Genomic DNA, 20701 nt, shown 5'->3' with positions numbered 1-20701 from the left:
AGAATTTTCCAAGAGCATTTAGTAACTCATCATTATCATAGCTATAGTCTTGCCTTCATTCTCAATGACTGAATTTCTTTCCAGGAAGAAAAGACAAATTTGCATTTATACAGGAGTAAATGTGTAGCAAAAAGAGGTGATGGGTGTGAGTACAGGCCTTGCTTAGATGATAGGCAGGCATGAGTTTTAATCTCCTAGGGAAAAAAGTGAGTTTGGTTTTTTGAAATGAAGAAAACACACATTTCTATGCTCATTAGCTAGCATTTAGCTAGAAGGGTCACCAATCATTAAATTAATTTTAAAGCCAGCTTAGCAGAAACTGTTTCCATGACAACAAACCAATATATGAAAGGTTAAAAGAAAAGCTAATGGAATTTGCAGTGATCCTAACAGTGCTTTTTGGAAATCACTCATTAATTTGATTTTCTTATTGCTTGGGCTTCTATGCCAACTACAGAATGGGCTTTCCTTGGACTGACTAATGTTGGGAATAATGCCTTTTTTAGAGTTCCAAAGTTTCTTTTCCCTAGGGAACTGAGACAGAGATTTGGTAAAACTTCTCCAATCTCCCTTAGAAGCAGAATATGGGAAGGGACAATTGTAAAAGACCCTCAGATCACCTCAGACTGACCAAGAAAAGTGAAGATTTGGTCAAAGCAGCAGGCACAAGTGCATCCTTATTTTCTTCTGCAATCCACATCAACAAATTTGCTCATGAATTAAATGTCTTGTGGGGAAAAAAAGAAGAATCAGGCTGCTTCCTAGATTTCTGAACTAGGCCACTGGGTAGCTGATGGTGAAAAAGATTGAAGGATGATCAAAGTATAGAGTAATAGGAATAAAGAGTTCTATTTTGGAAATGCTTTCATCTTCAAAGAGACTCAAATTGTATTACATCAGGACCGAACATTTTAGAACCAAATAATACAGCTCAGTGAAGAGATTACTTCATGCAGACACAGCCATGGTTTTCTAATAATGGGATGTTGGGCTTGGTGTCCAGAATATGATCTTATTATGATTTTAAAGATTCACTTGCCACTGTTGAGAACTTTCTTTACTTGTTCTCAACCTAGTTTTTATCTTTTTAAGAAAGTAAAGCAGCTGCAAATATTTTAGAATCAACAAATCGTGTTGCCTTCTGAACAGAATTGGAATCTACCCTTGTGTGTTGAATGATCTGTTTCCCAGTATCACTTGACTTTGTGTATATTGTGTACATGTTTGAATCACATTGCTTTGTGTCAGTGTGAAGCCTGCAATTCCTAGTGTGTCTTTTAAGATTATTATGAGCCTCCCTGATGTGTCTTCCCTCACCTTTAAAATTCTGTTAAGGAGCAAAGGCTTTATAAAACAAATAAAAATAGATATTCATAAGTACAAAGCAAAACACCAACTCTGAGAAAATTAGTAAGATTACTAAACAATGTATATTAACATAGGCTTAAAAAGTATATGCTATTGTTTTCAGTGTGGCCATGGATTCTATGAAAGAAATTTAGAATCGTACTTTGAAGAAGTTGAACTGTTTCAAGTCACAGGAATGTTGCTTTCAACTGTACACTTAGGAAAGAAATTAAAGCACTTATTATACAACCCCCCCCAACAACTTAGAGGTAAAATAGAATCCCTAAAACAAGGTACTGCCAATATGGCTCCATCCTATGGAAGACCTTTACTAAAACCTCATCTCAAATCTGATGAGACCTTAATCAGGTGAAGATTGAATCCCACATCCTTGCTTCAAATTCTTTGAAACCATACCAAGCTGGAATGACTGTAAAACTCTTAAATTATTTTAATATAATTGATTATTTCTGACCTTTTTTCTTTATGGTTCCTTCTCTCAAAGAAAATTCCACTTAATCTTAGTGCCAAGACATGGCCCCTTGATCTAGTCAGTACTGATCCTTCGTGCAACATTAGCTTTCTTCAAAGCACTAATGAGGTACCAACTCCACACAGAGCTGAGTAGAGTTACCAAGGTGTAGGTTGTACCTCCCAAAGTAATTAACTTCCTTAATTTTTAAAATTTTACTTCATTCTTGTGTATTCTATCAAATTGCCTCAATTTCCCCCTCTTTGCCCTCTTCTCTCCTGCCCTATTCCCCACTCCTTCAGTCCACCCATGTCCATCTATGTCCATGGGTCATTCATACCTGTTCTTAGACTTCTCCCTTCCCCCCACACACCCTTTCCTCTGGGAACTGTCAGTCTGTTCCCTATTTCCATGCCTCTGGTTCTGTTTTTCTCATTATTTTGTTCATCAAATTCCTCTTATAAGTGATGTCATATGGTATTTGTCTTTTATCGACTGGCTTATTTCACTTAGCCCAATAGTCTCCAGTTCCTTCCATGCTGTCACAAAGGGTAGGAATCCCTTCTTCTTTCTTTCTGCTGCATAGTAATCTGTTGTGTCCATCTACACAATGGAATACCATGATATTTATTATTTGAAGGTCTTGAAACAATGTTCTCTTCTTTGCTAAGAAATTCTATGTGCAGATGATTAGGAAGTTGAAGGGAATCCATTGTCTATGCTTATCTATGAGAGAGAATTCAGGGTCAGGCAGGGTATGACTTGTTAGGAATTTATACCAGGATTGATTTATGAAATTTAGAAATAAAAAAGAAGAGCATCAGGTTCTTCAAGATTTAGGAACTGCCGTTTCTCATGGGAACTATTTACCTTCTAATAGATGGTACTTAGAAAACAGCAACTGGAAGGAAATTTGAAAAGGCCAGATATGCTAAATGAACACCATATTATATATACTATCACCATCAGCAGCAACAATGACAGTAAATAATCAAGAAGCTAAGAGCTGCCTTGTGTGGGGTAAGTCCAACAGAAGTTAATAAGCACAAAAAGATAGAATGGGCTGTGCCAATACTTGGGCTAAATGGAATCATCTAAACAAAAGTTTCTAAGAATTATGTATTTCTCTATAATATTTAACTTAGCAAAACCTAGAATAATCTCCCACTTCATACTTCTCCTGAGGGATGAAAATACTCCAAGGTGACTTCAGTAATGATAAATCTTAGTTCCTCTTATGGTCTGAATTGTGCCCCTCCTCCTCAGATTCAGATGTTGAATCCTAACTTCCAATGCCTTGGAGTACGGCTTTATTTGGAGGTAATAAAGTTAAGGTGAGGTCATTATGGTGGGCCCTAACCAAATATGATTGGTCTCTTTACAAAAAGGGTGAAGTTAGATATATAAATACTCACAGACAACGAAGACAGGTAGAGAGAAGATGGTCATTTATATGTCAAAGAGAGAGGCCTGGAGCAGGTCCTACCCTCGTGGCCCTCAGAAGGAGCCAACACTATCAACACCTTGATTTCAGAGTTCAAGCCTCCAGAACAGTGGGAAAATAAATTTCTGTTGTTTAAGCCACTCAGTCTGTGGCACTTTGCTATGGCAGATGAGTGAACCAGTACAGTCCCCAACCATCCAATCAAGGACAAAAGCCATTGGTTCTGACTAGAGCCTTAGGCTTCACCTGTCTTTTCTTTATCAGGGCTGTTGGTGTTAAGAACAAGAGAAAATGTAAGACCCCAGTTAGAGAGGTATCAGATCAGTGAGAAATGGAAGAGAAACACGGAGCCATTGGAGTTTGATTATTCTCATGATTTATTAATATTCAGATTGAAAAAGGAGCCTTAGAGCCGCAAGTTACGCTAATTGGCACATTTGCTTTATTTATTTTCTAAACAAACTGGGTTTTTGAATTTTTTTCTTTTTGTTCATTCCATCACATTGAAAAGGAGAAAAAGAAAAATGATTTTGAATTCACTTGATATTTTGGACTCCTCAGATGAACGGAACATTGCACACACACTTGGAACAGAGAGAGAGAGAGAGAGGAAAGTGGACTCCCACAGGGCCACGCGCACCAATTCAAAAAACTTGGATACAGTGCAAGAATTTCCCAAAATGATTGGATCATCATTACCAAAAACTCGCCATAACAACACCAAGAAACAAAAAATGTTTAAGCCACACTGTTTGACTTGGGATCTTTCCTGCTTTTTTTTTTTAAATGTTTGCCACATAGAGAGAAAGAGGGCTAGTGGGTGGGAGAGGACAGACTCACAGATGTGAGCAGGTCAGGAAGGGAAACTTCAGAGTGGAGCTGAGAAGAGGGAGGGAGAGACAGGGTCCCGGAGAGGGGAGGGTGAGGACGTGGAAAGCCATTTCTTAGAGTTCAGGCATGTTCTTGGTCCACCTCACGTTCTTCTCCTTTATCCTCCTCCTGCCGGGCACTTTCCTTAGGTTTGGTTTCATCTACAGCTTCTGAGGGAAAAAAAAACAAGATGGGGGTGGGGAGCAGGAGAAGTGTTAGTATTTCATCTCACCTGTTCATATGATAGTGCAATGCATTTGTTCTCTTCACACCATCTCACTAGAGCTTTAAGATAAAAAGAAATTGCTCATAGTAATATGATTTCTAAGTTCAGAAGAGTTTACCTCCAGAAGGTTGTTCAATGACACATAAAGAGCTCAGGAACAAAACTATGATACTGAGAGCAAGGAGTCCACACAGAAATAACCATGGCCTTTAATCTCAGCCTTATAGTCAAAATATCCATATATAGACTCTTAACATAGGAAATCAGCATAAATTGTGTATCTTTTTCCATTAGTGTCAGAGTAATTATGACAGATAATTTATGTGGATCATTGAACCATCATCCCAACTCTCTCATCCCTTATTTCTAATATTATAAAGGCTGGAAAGTGGAATAGTTGAATTTCCAGCTCCCCTTAAAGCTAAGGATGCCCATGTAACACAGTGATGGCCAATTAGAACTCTTTGGGGAGGAATCCAGAGGAAGTGTTTGCCCTTTACTTTCTCCCGTTCTTGATGACTTAGGCATCAAACAGACCTGGCAGTGTAACAGCTATTTTGTGATCATGGAGACAAAAACTGTACACTAAGGATGGTGGAGCAGAAAGATAAGAAAAAATCTGTTACTGAGTGACCATATCACTTGGACATGTCCTCCTCAGACATTTTTTTTATTATGTGAGACAAATAACTAACCTCTTCAAACCACTGCAGCAGTTTTTGATTTCTTGAAAGCAAAAATATAAGGCAAGTGTGCTTTGTGTCCTTATAGTATTACTTTTTTCCTTGCAGGAAGCAGGGGACTTTACTAATAATTCTTCTTTCTGGTTTCTCTAAAGAACTCAGACAATTGATTTCATGCTACAAGATAGTTTATAATATGCCAGCTAATGGAAAGAGAATTCATTTTCCCTGAAATCACTTGTATTACTAACCTAAACTTCCTGTATCAAGTGTTCCCAAGACCACCCACGAGTTCAATGATTTGCTAGGAGGACTTGCAAGACTCAATGTACAGTCCTGTTCGTGGATGTGATTTATCACAGTGAAAAGATACGAAGCAAAATCAGCAAAGGGAAAAATTGTGTGGGTGAAGTTCAGAGGAAACCAGGCACAGCATCCACTAATCCTCTCCCCACAAGCATTTAATAGTCACAGAGGATAGGATTGCATAATTCCTCCAGCAGTGAACTGTGACTTGTCTGAGATGTCATCTACTAGGGAGGCTTACCTGAGCTAACAGAACTGGAGTTTTTATGGGGCTGGTCATGTAGGACCCTGCTACCTAGCAGTAACCAAATCCAGACACCCAGAAGGAAAATAGACATGCAACACAAACCACATTGTTGCATAGTTTAGGCACAGTGAATACTCTTAGATAAGGGAACAATGAGAACCCTCTCAAAATCCAACTTCCTAGATGCTAGCCAAGGGTCAACTTTGTAAGCAGAACTTCCTAAGAATTGAGAGATGTTGAGACTAGAGAAATGGGGCTATTTATTTGTTTATTTATTTATTTTTATTTTTAAATCACAGTCTACATTCAAGTTATTTTGTGTTAGTTTCAGGTGTATAGCATAGTGGTTGGACAATCATATAATTTACAAAGTGATCCCCGAATATTTCCACTACCTACCTGACATAATAGCTTGTTATTACAATATTCCTGACCATATTTCCTGTGCTGTACTTTATATCTCCATTACTATTTTGTAACTAGCACAGGCCCCTAACCCCTCTCTCCTCTCTCTAACAACCATCATTCTGTTCTCTCTGTGGAAGAAAATATGCAACATTTTCAGCATATTATGCTTTCTTACTTCAAGAAAGATAAAAATATGACTGAAACACAAAAAAAGATTTGTGCAGTGTATGAAGAAGGTGCTGTGACTGATCAAATGTGTAAAAAGTGGTTTGTGAAGTCTCATGCTGGAGATTTCTTGCTGGACGATGCTCCACAGTCAGATAGACAAGTTGAAGTTGATAGCGATCAAATGAAGACATTAATTGAGAACAATCAATGTTATAGCATGCAGGAAATAGCTGACAAACTCAAAATATCCAAATCAATAAAATTAGGTGAAAATGAAAAAAAAAGTGTCTTTATTTTAAGGAAAAAAAAAAACACCTAAACATTTTGGCCAACCTGATATTTTGTTCTTTAGAGTCCACATATAAGTGAGATCATATGGTATTTGTCTTTCACTGTCTTAATTATTTTAGTTAGCATAATATTATCTAGGTCCATCCATGCTGTAAAAAATGATAAGATTTTGTTCTTTTTTTCATCCTCACCCAAGGATATGTTTATTTGTTTTAAAGAGAGAGGAAGACAGAGGGAGTAACATCAATGTGAGAGAGAAACATCCACCGGTTGCTGCTGATATTCACTCCCACCAGGAACTGAACCTTCAGCTTAAGTATGTGCCCTGATGGGGTTCAAACCTGCAACATTTTGTGCATGGAACAATGCTCCAACCAGTTTAACCACCTGGCCAGGTCTATGATTTTGTTCTTTTTTATGCCCAAGTAATACTCTATTGTACATATGTACAACCTCTACAACACTTGTTGTTTGTTGCTTTATTGATGGTAGCTGTTCTGACAGGTGTGAGGTGATATCTCATTGTGGTTTTAACTTGCATTTCCCTGATGATTAATGATGTTGAGCATCTTTTCATATGTCCATTGGCCATCTGTATGTTCTCTTTGCAGAAGTGTTTATTCAGGTCCTCTGCCCCCTTTTTAATAGGACTTTTTTCGGTGTTGGGTTATAATTCTTTATACATTTTGGATATTAGTCATTTATTGGTTATATCATTGGATAATATGTGCTCCCATTAAGTAGGCAGTCTTTTTGTTTTGTTGATGGTTTCCTTTGCTGTGCAATATCTCGTTAATTTGATGTAGTCCCAGAAATGAGGTTCTTTTAGAAGACTATTAAAGAAGTTCATAAAAATGTACGCCTCTCTCAGGTCAGTCAGCTATATGTTTATGTTCATATAAAGTTGAACATTTACAGCCAAATAAGACCAATGCTGCTAAATATATTTTTGGAATCCCTTCCTTGGAATATTATCTAACAATATTTTTTGAAAATCTCTTCAGTAAGAGAGAATGTATAACTCCTTGCAAATAGATGAAGTTTTTATAATCGAATGAGGCTGGTCTTGTAAATAAGGTTGTAGCTACGATGAAAAATTTTATTTTATGACTAATTTTTTACCAAAGTTCTAAAGTCTGATTTATTTCAGGGGTTTGTAACTGACAATAAGTGATTTCCAAATTGTAGTGATTTTAGTAAGGCTACTTGCTACTTCTCATAAAGATTTTTTGAGGCCATAGCCTTCTACAACTACCATTATTAACCTTCAAAGAACCAGCATACCTACCATATTTTGCAGCAAAAGATTTTGGAAGAAACTAATTCAATTCTGATCATCATAATACTTTATGTACTAGCAGTCTTCCTCATAGATTTCAGAAATTTAGTATGCTAATGAATCATTTAATTTTCTGACAGAAGAATGCCTCCAGATTTATATTGGTGAGGGCCTTCTATAGCAATTTCAAATCTATTTAGAAAATTTACTTAGTTTACCAGCCTTGCCCAAACCTTTGGCTACTACAGGTGTGCCCAGGGTGGTTTACTATTGTGATCAGCTCTAAGAAACAACATATTTAGTGCTCCCTTCAAACTATAAAAGAACAGAATAGTGATTTAAGCTGTTTAGAATCACAAAGAAGGATTAGCTGTAGGAGCAAGATAATACTTCAAAACTCTCTTCCTAAAATAAAAAATTGGGAGCTATTATGTATGCTTTGAGGAAAATTAAAACATTCAAAATAAAAAAGGTGGAAGTAGGCTGAGTGAGGCAGGAAGAATTATATATTTGTGGAATGAGGGGAACAGAATTCAAAAGGGGACAAGAAAAGAACAAAAATTTAGGTGACTCTGAGAAGCAGCCATACTTTCTGTCCACTATTGGTGTCCAATCAGGTTAAATCCTCCAAAATTCTCCCACCTTCTCTAGTCATCCTTTGCCTGGGCCTAGGAGAAAAGGCGAAACTCAACACATATCTGTTGACTGTAACAGGAAGTCACTGCTCTTTTCTGTTAAAAGAGCTTCATTATCTACACAGTCTTTCCTAAAATGCTTCAAAGTATTTGAAATATAATTAATTAAAAACTTGTTACCAAGCATTTGCAATGAGCCAGGCATTCTTCTAGGTATTGAAAAGAAACAATGAAAAATCACAACAAATATTTTTGCTTTTGTTTAAGCCTTTTATAATATATTTTTACCAAATAATAAAACTTATAATTATAGGCTGTCAACAGTTAGGGAGACTTTTAAGATCATGCAGCCATTAAACCATAACTCTAAGTAAAAACAATACCTATTTTTGCTCAGCTTTGAACAACTAGCCCCCACCCCCACCATGTCCAGCACAGAACCTATTGCAGGGAAGGCCTTCAGTTAATATTTGTAGAATGAAAGAATAAATGGACATTGTCACTTCACAGATGGGAAAACTGAAGTCCAAGCACAGGAAGAGATTTTCCCTAAATCATAAGATTTGCTCATAACCAAGCTGGGACTAAAACCCAGGTCTTCTACTTGTCCCGGTAGGGTGAGGTCAAACCCCGTTTACCAATTCAGCGCTGGAAACTAAGTATCTAGGGCTCACAGGCTTTTAGTCACCTATAAAACTTCTGTGATTAAAAACAAACTGTTGTTTCAAAATGTAAAATAAAATGAAAACTGACGAAGTTCAGTTAGATAACTACAAAAGGGAACACGTCAGTTTGTTAGCTGGGATGTAAGTCAGCTGAACACAATTAGATTGTATATACATTATATTTTATATGAAATGAGAGTAATTTTATACTTGTTTGATATTACTGGATATTAAGCAAAGGGGTTATCTTTGTGTCAGATGACGGGATAACTAGTTAGAAAAAATAAAATGTGTCAAGTCGATGGATTCAACAAAATTCTTTTTTTAAAAAAGATTTATTTATTTATTTTTAGAGAGGGGAAGGGAGGGAGAAAGAGAGAGAGGAAACATCAATGTGTGGTTGCCTCTCACGTGGCCCCCACTGGGGACCTGGCCCACAACCCAGGCATGTGCCCTGACTGGGAATCGAACTGGTGACCCCCTGCCCCACAGCCTGTGTTTAACCCACTGAGCCAAACCAGCCAGGTCTCAACAAAATTCTTATAGGCCACAAGGAAATTATGGAGAGTAAAAAATATATAAAGTAACAATCTTTTATAAGCACAAAAGTGAGGTAAGTAAAAAATTCATAACAATATTTAAAAAAATAAACCTACACACAAATGAAGGAAAAAGCAATCAGATGTGAACCACAGACCTGTTTTAGTTAGAGCCACTTAGAAGGGAGACTGCACATGAGTTTGCAGAGGTTTGAACCTCACACAAAGGGAAGTTTATTGTGAACACAATCTGAGTTATATATAAATGGGTCCATTTGAGCCTGAACATCAGCAAGAACTTCTGGAGACTGCTAACTTGCTCTTTCTCTCACTGATGCTAACTCTAGACAAGTCAGCACAGTTAATAAATCATGTTGACCATATATACATAGTTGTACATGTACATTTTCTTACCTGTTCTGTTCAGCAGCCTCTCTGCCTGGAAAGAACCATGCATTATGACTTTCCTGGCCCCGTGCATGAAGCATTTAGATATAGCTAATGTATTTGACCTATTTATCTATGCTCAGGACAGATCTAAGTATTGCATTCTGCATCATTTTATTTCATTCTTACAGGTACCTTATTTATTCCATTTTATAGCTGGCAAACTGAGGCACAATAAGATGAAGTAACTTAGCTTAGGTCACACTGTTTGTGAATGGCAGCGGTGAGTTCCAGCCTAGGACAGGACCATCTAGGCAGCTTCTATTTCAGATTGTTCTCCCTGCCCTTATCTTTGCCCTAGAAGGGTGGGTATTCCCTGAGTGGGAGCCAGAGCAGTGAGTCTGCAGGTATGTAGCCTGGGGCCTACAAAATTTAAATGCTGGTCTTGATTAAAGCAGCTCAGAATGGAGGGAAGAATCCTGATTAGTTTTGCATAATATGAATCTTGTCTCTGTACTTTCTGGTACTAATTACATAATTTGTAAATGCTAGAGATGAGTTAATATGTAATCTTTAGTATTTTGTGCAAAAACTTTGATCATCATAGTGAGTTACAAAGATAGATGAATGGCTGAAGCCAGCTGGTCACTCCAATTACCATGATCCAATTAGGGTAATTAATCACATTCCCCATCTAGAGGATCAACCTCCCTCTGAGATAGTTATTGCTTAAGAAGAATTCTATTGCTGTAGAAGCTAAAGATTAAATGAGATTTTCAATACCAAGTGACATAGAACAAGTGAGTGGAAGTAAATGGTCCTGAAGCTGGCAGATGAGGAAAGCCTGGAGCTGCTGATGTGACAGCTGACACCCAGCACAGTTAAAGAGTAGAACCTGCTTTTTCTTTTTCAGTTTAGCTCTGAATATACTTTTGTTTATATTAAGCACGAAAACATCATGCTAATGAAGTTCAATTAGATATTCATCTAATAATAACACTAATTTTGGTTAAGATATTATAGGAAAAGAGCAAGATTAAATTAATCACAGGATATCTATCTATCTATCTATCTATCTATCTATGGTGACCAGTGAACTTTTCCTCACTAAGCGTAACTAATGTTCCATCTAGTGTTGGCTTCTCTCCCTGAATCAGTCTTCACCAGGGGAAATCAACCCTAAATCCAGACAGAATATGTCCAAGAAAAAAAGTGATGATGCAATTTAATGGTTTGGTCTATGGGGGGGGGGGGGACTTGTTTTTTTTTTTTAAATAAAATAGGGCAAATTTTTATAATAATTATATTAAATAATATTTAAATTCTCAAAAATTACATTCTGTCAATTTTTACAGGTAATGTTAGAATCTGGTAAAGAGCTATAACCTTCTCTGGCCTTGACATTTTTAACCTTGAGAAAACATTACTTTCTCCAGGCCCAAAGATCTCTTAGAAATAACCATGTTCTCTGGCAGTCTCTATGTATTTGATAACTTTCTGTGTTAACTTAAAAGGACAGAGTGAACATCATAGACAGTAAAGGCATATATTCTTAATGTTCTAGAGTTAAAGGATGCTTTAAAAGAAAAAATGTGTAAATTTATTCATCTATTCATTTTGTGAAAGTTCCTGCCTGAATCCCAGTTCCTATGTGCCATGCACTGTTCTATGTACACAATAGTGGGGATGCCGCATGCAAACACCAAGTGGAGATCTCTTCCTTCTTGGAATTTATATGCTAGCAATTACCATCATGTGTATTGCTTGTTGGAGAAGAAGTGGTAAAGGAAAACTTAGTAGCTAGGTTAAGAACTCAGTCCAAAGGAGAATAAGTTCTCCTGGGCCATTTGGGTTTGCAAAACTGGGTATCTTGAATGAGTCTCATAAGTTTTGAAATAGGGAAAACCCTAGTAGTTTTCACAGTCTGGTTCCACAACCACTATTCCTAAAAAAAGATCCAGACCACATTAAGACAGCAAGAAAAATGGAAGTCATTTCTGTGTCCCTTTGGAACAGTGCAGTGGTAGTATAAGGGGACCCAGGGATGCTTTCACAGTGGTCCCTGAAAAATGTACACCAAACTGGCTCTCTGATCCTTGCTGAAATAGATTCTGGAAGCAGTTCTTGCTTTTATGCATTCCATTCATTTCCTAGAAAGGGGAAGAATAGCACATGTGCACATTCTGCTGGTGAGCAAATACCAGGAGCATATGCAGCAGCGGCTGCTTGTGCATCAGCCAGGCAGCCAGCCGGCTGCAATGCTGCTGGGGGGATGGCGGTGTTCCCAGCTGCCAGTGCCTACATGGAGCTCTAATGGCCCTGTTTACTGGCTCTGGTCCAGGCCCCTCCACAGCCTTACATTACTGAAATTAGGTTGAGTGGATTTCCGAGTAAAACATTACCTCTTGGGACCTGCCCAGCTCTCCCCAGCCCTGTCAACATTGATTAAATAGAAGCTGCTATCATCCTGGGGCCATGCCCACAATTACTCTACCAGTCACTGCTGGCTGGGGTTTTTGCTCCCTTTCTATGTTTTTTATTTTTACCTTTCTTGAATATTAAATATCATTATCTCAAAAACTCAAAGGAAAGTAATAAAAAAATATTCTGCAGTTTACTCACATATGCCCCTCTTCTCACTTACATGGTCTTCCTCTTGAGCTGTGTACCAGATGTAGATCTGGAGCCTGATCATGGATTTGGGTGGTCACTGGGATCTGCATTTTATGCTCTTCATGATCATATTTTACACTTCAAGTTCCTTTCAAAGTGCTGAGCCAGTGTACACCATTTGGATGTCAATGGAATAGTACAAATATCACCTATAGTCCCTCCTTGCTTTTTGAGCCTTTGAGAATACAATCTTGTTGCTTATAACACTACTCACTTCTCTCAGAAGTCGAGGCCTAGGATCGAGCTGATTTGTGTTCTAGCCTTGACTGTGCAACCAACTAGTCATCTGACCTCAGAGAAGTTACTTTTCCTTTCTTTGCCTTGATTTTCTAATTTACAAAAACAATATGAATAATAATGCTTACCTAACCTTATTGCAGGTTGGTTGGAGGTGGGAGGAAGGTATTTGAAAAGACTTTTTATAAAATTTAAAGTGCAGAATGTAGTATGTCAAGATTTTTAATCCAACCTGTGGGATTTGGTAAAAAGAAAAGCACCCATCAAATTTAACATTTTCATCCAAGGAAGAAAAAAAATATTTCCCAAAGGAAAATAAAAAAATTTTATTTCTTAAGTAAATGATTAAGACAATTTCTCCCCTAGAATGTTCCTGTAAAGCATCTAACTCTGTTCAGAAAATGAGAATACTAGTGATAGATTAATTCAATAGAGCTATTCAGTTATAGACATTGGAAAAGAATCTAGGATTTCTTACCTATAGAACAAAAGTTAGTGCTTTTTCTGAAAGGAGAAAAAACCCAGAGATTAAAAAAGAAAAGAAAAGAAAAACTCAAAGGAAATACAGTTTGGCCTTGAAAACTTCTTAAACATTCTCTGTACAAAATTAGTGTTCAATTTCATTTCTCCATTAGAACATAAACAAAAATAAAAAATTATAATTGATGTTATAATTTATGTGGCTTGTATAGTTGCCTTAAGTAATTTTGGGGACAAGATGAGATAAATATAAAAGATTAAATGGTGTTCATGTTATTTCTTACCACTATCACAATGAATAAATCAACTTTTCAAGGTTAAATGTTAAAACAAAAACTGGGGTGTATTTTTGGCTAACAATCAGGTAGATTGTTTTTCCTCCCCTTAGTTAAATCACAGGCTGCACTTGCAGAGGAATGTGAGGCTCTGCTTAACGCTGCCTTCGGGCAGAACAGTACAATGGGGTGCCAGCAGGACCCCTGACCACGCCTCTCGCACTGATAAGTCTGAGCAGGGTGGTGTCCCGAGCTGGTGTCCAGGATGCAGAAGTCATGCTGTGACACCGAGTGTAGCTAAGAGCAAGGATCAGAAACAGTTCAGCCTAGAAATTAAGTTTGTTTGGCTCTTTTCTGTAAAATCATATGTGTATTTTTAAAAGTTCAAAATTTGATCTGACAGGAGATTAACTCTGCAACTTCCCTTTTCACTTTATAGTATCCCAGGGGAGGAGTATCCTACCCAGGAGAAAATCTTGGTTGCATCTCTTCAGGTTTTACAGACTCAATTAATTGCAAAGGAGCCAAGCAAGTAACAACATTAATGTGAGAACCTGGCCAGAGGGAAAACCAGTGGTGGCTCTATGAGGAACTGAAAAGTACAGGCTTTGCCTAATGACATTTATAAATTGTAAAACACTCTCACTGGACAAATAAAAGAGGTACAGGGTGTCTGGAGTAAGGATCTGAAATTGTACCAAGAAAATACAATGTGACGTTGACTCAAAATAGAATAGGTTCCCTTTAATCAGAATAAAAAATAGATCTGTATTCAAGAACTAACTTCAGTCAGGAGTCCTGAATAACAATGCCACCTTTTGCATTTTGCTATATTTAAATTATTTACATTTCAAGATTTAAATTTTTTTCTTTTATTAATTCCAGGGAGAGGGGAATGGAGAAAAGAATAGAGGGAAAGAAAAATCAATGTGAGAGAGAAACATCAATTGGGCCCTACAAACTAGGGATGCAACCCACAACCCAGGCTTGTGCCCTGACCAGGAATCAAACCTGTGACCTTTAGATCTGTGGGTTGATGCCAAACAAACTGAACCACACTGGCCAGGGCTCAAGATTTTCTTAGTGAATGAAGTAAAAAAATAAATAATGACTACTTCAGATTTTATAAATAAGTTACCAAAGCAAAAAAGATAAAAACAAAAATAATTTCTCCTTATCATCTCTCCCTTTACTCTCCTTCAAATATTCTCAACATGTTTACATCCCTACCTATGGCTTCCAGATCTTTTTCACCGGCCCTATGCATTCAGCTCCCAGCTGCGGGAGGTTTCGGCTGCCAATGCCCACACCTGTCCCTTGGATAGAGGATGTGAGAACCACCTCAACCTGAGGTGCCTGAAAAGTCATGCTCCCTTTTCACCCCACGACTCCACAGACCTTGCTTTTGTGCAAAAACAATCTCTGTGGCACAATTTGTGCTTTAGAACCCTCTGTGGGATCAGGCTGAGACTGCACTCTTCCTGAACCCACTTCTTATCTATCTACTTCCTGGCCCCTCTTTCCGCACTCACTTATAGATTTCAACCAATAAAGTATTGGCGTAAGACTCTTTTCTTAGGATCTGATTGTAGAGAATGGAACCAAAGTTATTCTTTTAACCCAAATTTGAGGACTGGAGTTGGAAGGCAAGCCAGTCCATTGACCCTTGTCAATGTATCTGGCAAGTGCTGCTTAGTCATCCCGCTTGACCCAGCTGAAATCTTCTTTCCACTCCTCCACACCTGTCCTAGGCAGAACCACCCACGTCCTTCTCTTTACTTATATGGAAACTACATCTTTACATTATATATTAGTTTGTGGTATTCTTTCCAGTCTTCATGACTAAGAACTAACTTCTCAAAGGAAAAGGATACATTTGCTAGCAATTAAATTCCACACCGCAGAGATTTTTAATTTTGTTTACTGATAAAACCCAAGTGCCTACAAAAGTATCTGGCAAATATATACATATATTTTTAATGAATCAATGCACCTATACTACCCCCAACTTCTAGTGTCATACTTATAACAAGATAGGCATTCAATATTTATAGAAAGTAATGAAAAAAAGAGGAAAATCCCAAGAATGTTTTGTGATGTGTAGATAAAATGTCAAATACCTCAAGCAGAAAAAGTGCAGACCTTTAATGTTACCATGGTCAAATACCAGAGGTTTGTATGAATTTCAAAACATTGGATTATAAAAAGCAATCCTAATAGTATTCTGGTTTACTGCCACGGAAAACACTATTCCATCATCTTCCCTCTTTTTCTGATTTTAATTTTATGCCTTCTAATTTTATAAAATGTTATTTAAAAATATAAGGCCCAAATGAAAAAAAAATAGATAGCCACTATCAGAACAACAACTTTTAGATGGTACAGAGCAGTGGTCAAGAGATCTGGTTCTAGAGCCAGACTATTTGCATTTAAATCCTATCTCAGACATTTACCACGATTTTGAGTAAGCTATTTTGCCTCTTAATGCCCCATTTTTTCTTATCTGTAGTTGGTGATAATATTGGTACCTGGCTCATTGTCTTGTTATGATATTTAAATATGTTAATTGTTTAAAGTACTTAATAACGAATGGTGTGTTTCAGTAAGTGCTCGGTAAGTGTTGGCTATTATTAAGTGACTGAAAGGAACTAACACTGCTTCAGTATTCACGCTGTGCCAATCATTGTTCTAAGGGGTTTCATATGTAAGTATTCAGTACACATCTTGTCTGCTTTCCCACTTCTTCATCAGTAAATTGGCAATAGTATCTACCTCATAATTTGTGATGAGCATTAAATAAGAGAATAAAGACCTAATACAGTGCCACTACCTTGCTCACCTATGTGCTTAATACATGAGAGTTATCTTCTCTCCTCTCCACATTCATGCTTATTCAATTTTAGCCGACAGCCAAAGAGAAACTTTCTTCATATAGCCAAAGAAAGGGAAAGAAAAGTCTGTGGCTTATGAAGTTTGTGCTTGCAAAGTGAAAAAAGACTTCTTTGAAAATAAGCTTTGACATCAAGGGCCCGGGTCCAGAAATGATGGCAAGGGCAAAGGTGACTGACCATTGATCAAACTTGAGGGGCATGATTTTGTGATGCAAGAATCAAGGCTGCTAAACAGTAATGTCTCAAAAGGCAAGAATGTCTCGGTTATTGATTGCTTCTACTCCACAATAAAACAATTTTCTCTATTTCATACATGTAGAATAGCAGACAGTTGATATCAAAAGGAAACATCCTATCCTCAGCCTTAGCTTCATGTGACTCCCTAAATTCTGCAGCAAAAACTTACTATACTGAATGAGCAAGAACCAAGTCGCCTCCTGATCCTAGATGTGTAGTAAATCTTGTATCCAGCAGGCAAGTTACACAGGAGGATGACAAATCTCCAGGCTTAAGAAAATTTTCCTTAATTGGTAATAATTATCAAATTCATAGCTTAAAAACAACCTAAAACTTCTTGTCACTTACCCTTAAGGAAAATGTTCAGACACAGTGAAAAATTTCAACTTCATGTCAAGAAAGATCTTTTCATTTCCAAGAAGACTTGCAGTCATCTGAGGACAGGGCATAGGCTGGGGGACAAATTGGTGGGGCTATGTAGCAGACTGTTCTGATGGGGCAATTCTTTCTACCTAGATACAATTTTTGCTCTTTTCTGGGCTTTCTGAAGCAAGGAATTCCAGCAGATTTTGGAGAATCTCTTTTTTCTCCAAAAGGATAAAGTAGGAAGGGACCATTCTCTTAAAAGAATTCCTGGCACAAAAATATCATACTTTTAAGGGAATCTTGTAAAAACATGATTCCTTATTTCCCAGTATTATCTTTAATTCTTCCTGTTACATTTTGGAGAAAATTAATAATTTTCAAAAAAATCAGACCTCAGGTATTTGCTGTTAATCATTTAGGTCGTTCTTAGTTGTGGTATCAAAATAGGTATATATTTACCAGGCACTTTTATAGGCATTTGGGATTTATCCATAAACAAAATTAAAAATCTCTGCCTTGTGGAATTTAAATGCTAGCAAATGTATTCTTTTCATTTGAGACATTAGTTCTCAGTCAAGAAGACTAAAAATGATACCACAAACTAACAGGCTAATCATGTTTGCCATTTTTCACTGAATTTATTCTATTAGCTTTTCTTTCTAGCAGTTTTTCACATTTATTGAAACAGGTTGCTCAGGCATTGTTCTAGCCATTTCAAGTTAGTTTTTCCTTAGGTATTTCTACAATTCTCATTGTTTTCAACAATGATCTTAGCTAGCAATCAGTTACAAAAGTATAGTAATTTGTGTTTGTCAGACCTTGAATAAGTTAATGAACAAACTAAGTGATACTAGTTTGCATTTAAAAATTCAACTAATTATCTATAATGTTTTAACATATGTTGAGTTAATATGACTTTTTTACAAAGTTTGAATTTTCAATATTTGTCTTTAAAAGCAGAAGAGGATCAAAGGTTTTCAAATCCCACAATCTGATATGTGATGAAACGATTTCTCTGACTCCAGGGTTAAAAATACAGCAACCCAAACTAGACATAATTCTAACACTGGAAGAGTCACTCCAATAGTGATGCAGCTGCCTAAAATGTTTTCCTATGTATGAATATCTACGCTTGGGCAACATTTAAATTTTAAAATACAAGCACTGTATTTATGAGTCATATTCAGCTGAGGCCTTGCCATGACTTGCCATGATGTGTTTGGGTAGTATTTGCAATAAGCCAGACAATTAATTATCTTTGTTGTTTAGTTTTCCCTTATGGCTGTATCTACACAGCACAAAGAAAACTAAACACTTGGCAGTGGTCTTGCTAATTTTATCAATGCAAATGGATAAACCATATAATTCAGAACAAAAATTAAAATTCTGTATATATTGCCATAGAGTTGGCTGTAATTATAAAACTACAGAATAGTGGAAGCTGCAGGAAATCTTGGAGATCTTCTGATCTCGGCTCCTCACTTCCTCTGAGAAAAACTGCAAATGGACAGTTTCTGTGACTTGTTGCAAGTCACAGAGGTAATTAGAATTCATCGAATCTTCCCATAATACTATAATACCTCTCACAATTTGGGGGACCAGAAGATTGTACTGCTTGATTTCAATTCACCTTTCTCTCCAGTAGTACTAAATGTACCATATAAATCTATCTCTCCCTCCCTCCTCTTTTTCTCCCTTCCCTCTCTCCCTCCCTTTCCTTTTTCTGCCCTCTCTTCCTCCACTGTTCCTTCTCTCCCTCACCTCCATTCTTCCCTCCCTCCATTTATTTTCTCCTTTGTGAAAAAGAAGGTAAATTCAATATAATTTTGCTTTAAGGACTACGAGAAGTAATTTTAGATACTCTGGAGGCTTGCAGAACCAGGGCAGAGGATTATTGTTGTATCAAACTTCAACATATTAAGTGCCAATTGTGAGAGGTATAGTGGATATGCTATACAAAGAGGAAAGGAAATGGGCATCTCTATAACTCTTAGGCTGAACAGTCATCATCAATTATGATAGGTTTTATAAACTAAAGAGTTACTACTTAATGAAAGCCCAGAAGTAGCAAAAATTACTACAAATGCTGTCATATCTAAATATCTGTAAGAGGTCATGATTCTGTTGTGAGGAAGAGGAAATAAAAGTGCATGCCATCCCCCCATTTACTACTCCTTCCACTTCCCAAGGAAAGCAGAGTGTTAAAAAACCAACTGAGAAGGTTTAACTCAATTTTGAAATTAATTTAAAAAACATTATTATAACAAGAAAGCCCTATAAAGGTGTTTGTGCTTTCACGTAGGTGAGTAAATGCAATCCCCATCTCTTACTGTGACAATTCATTTTGCACTCATTGTGAGTTTTGGCTTCCTGGGGCCTGTCAAATTATGGCACTGCCTGTGAGTGAAAAATTGCTTTAAGAATCAATAGCACTCACTGGAATACAACCAGAGCTTTATCGCAAAAGTAATATGTTTATTTGTACTGATTTTTCTCTTTTTAGTCAAAGATGCCAAAGCTCTTCACTTGTATTTAGTGGCAAAGAATGTAATAGCTTTGGCTATTTGGAGACATTGGGACAATAGGTAGTTAAAGAATAAAGACTCAGGGTGAGTCCGTAGCTCATCTGGGATAGAACTTGAGAATCATCTATGTCTACCCACCATATAATATTGCCATTTGAAAAATCATTCAACTGGAGGCTTTCTCTCCTTCCTCCACCCAGTGTTTTTTCTCTGATAAAGCCATTTTTCAAACACCAATATCTAGAATTTACCTCCTACAATCTTCCTTCTTTCAAAACCTATTTATTTGAAAGTAATCAGACTGTGTATGGAAACTTTAGAGTAGGAAGGACCTCAGGAGGCCCTCCAGCAGTGCCTCATCTAGCACAGGGGTCCCCCAGAGCACTCCTAGCTAGCCTCCGTGTCAATGGGCCATTTCAGCTCCAATTATAAAATACTCCCGATACTCAGCTAAAATTTACCTCCCATAAGCTTTTATGGAATTCTTTCTTTTGGACTTACACAGAACAAAATACATCTTCCACATATTTTCTTCTGTTAAGACTGTCTAAAATGCAAAAACAGCCTCTTTGTTAAGGAGTTTACAAACCTGTTCTTTTCCTCTTCAATCAACGCACTTCATGAAGGAATAAATTGTGATCATGCCATCTTTCCTCATCTCACCTTCCTTCATTCCTCTAGATGCTGACTTCACCTTCATCTTTTTTTTAACAGTTCTCTCCTCAAATTCACACACACACACAATACACACAAAACCACTTATATTACAAATCCTAGGGCCTTTTCTCACTTTCCATTGTTCTTGATATTTTTGACTACTCCTTTTTCTGACAGTGTTGACCTTTACTGGAGTCCTATGCTCTAGAAAACAATGACAGAAATTCCCCCAACCATTTTTTGTCCTGAAGTCTCACCATCCTTTGGTGCTCTAGGAAATGGTTTCCTGAAAAACACCCTTCTTCATATGATTTGCTGTCCATTGTTTCACATGACACCCAGAAAACTCAAAGTGACTCCCTTGTTTACCTGTGACAAGGACAAACACAGATC

The 20701-nt window shown here is 37.2% G+C and overlaps 1 protein-coding gene across 2 annotated transcripts in view; it reads right to left on the bottom strand.

Moving 5' to 3' along the window:
* Window positions 1–3621: 3621 nt before the first annotated feature.
* The window catches only part of GAP43 (growth associated protein 43), a 107835-nt gene continuing 90755 nt past the window's right edge, over window positions 3622–20701 (bottom strand). For both annotated transcript variants that reach the window (XM_028505094.2, XM_036018123.1), the window contains exon 3: window positions 3622–4303. In XM_028505094.2, coding sequence (XP_028360895.1) covers window positions 4215–4303 — 89 coding nt within the window. In that variant the 3' untranslated portion in view covers window positions 3622–4214. The remainder of the gene's footprint in view (window positions 4304–20701) is intronic.

The sequence above is a fragment of the Phyllostomus discolor genome, chromosome 2, assembly GCF_004126475.2.
Source record: "Phyllostomus discolor isolate MPI-MPIP mPhyDis1 chromosome 2, mPhyDis1.pri.v3, whole genome shotgun sequence".
In the NCBI taxonomy this organism is placed as follows: domain Eukaryota; kingdom Metazoa; phylum Chordata; class Mammalia; order Chiroptera; family Phyllostomidae; genus Phyllostomus; species Phyllostomus discolor.
The sequence above is the reverse complement of the archived record's forward strand: the minus strand, read 5'-3'. Positions and strand labels throughout refer to the sequence as shown.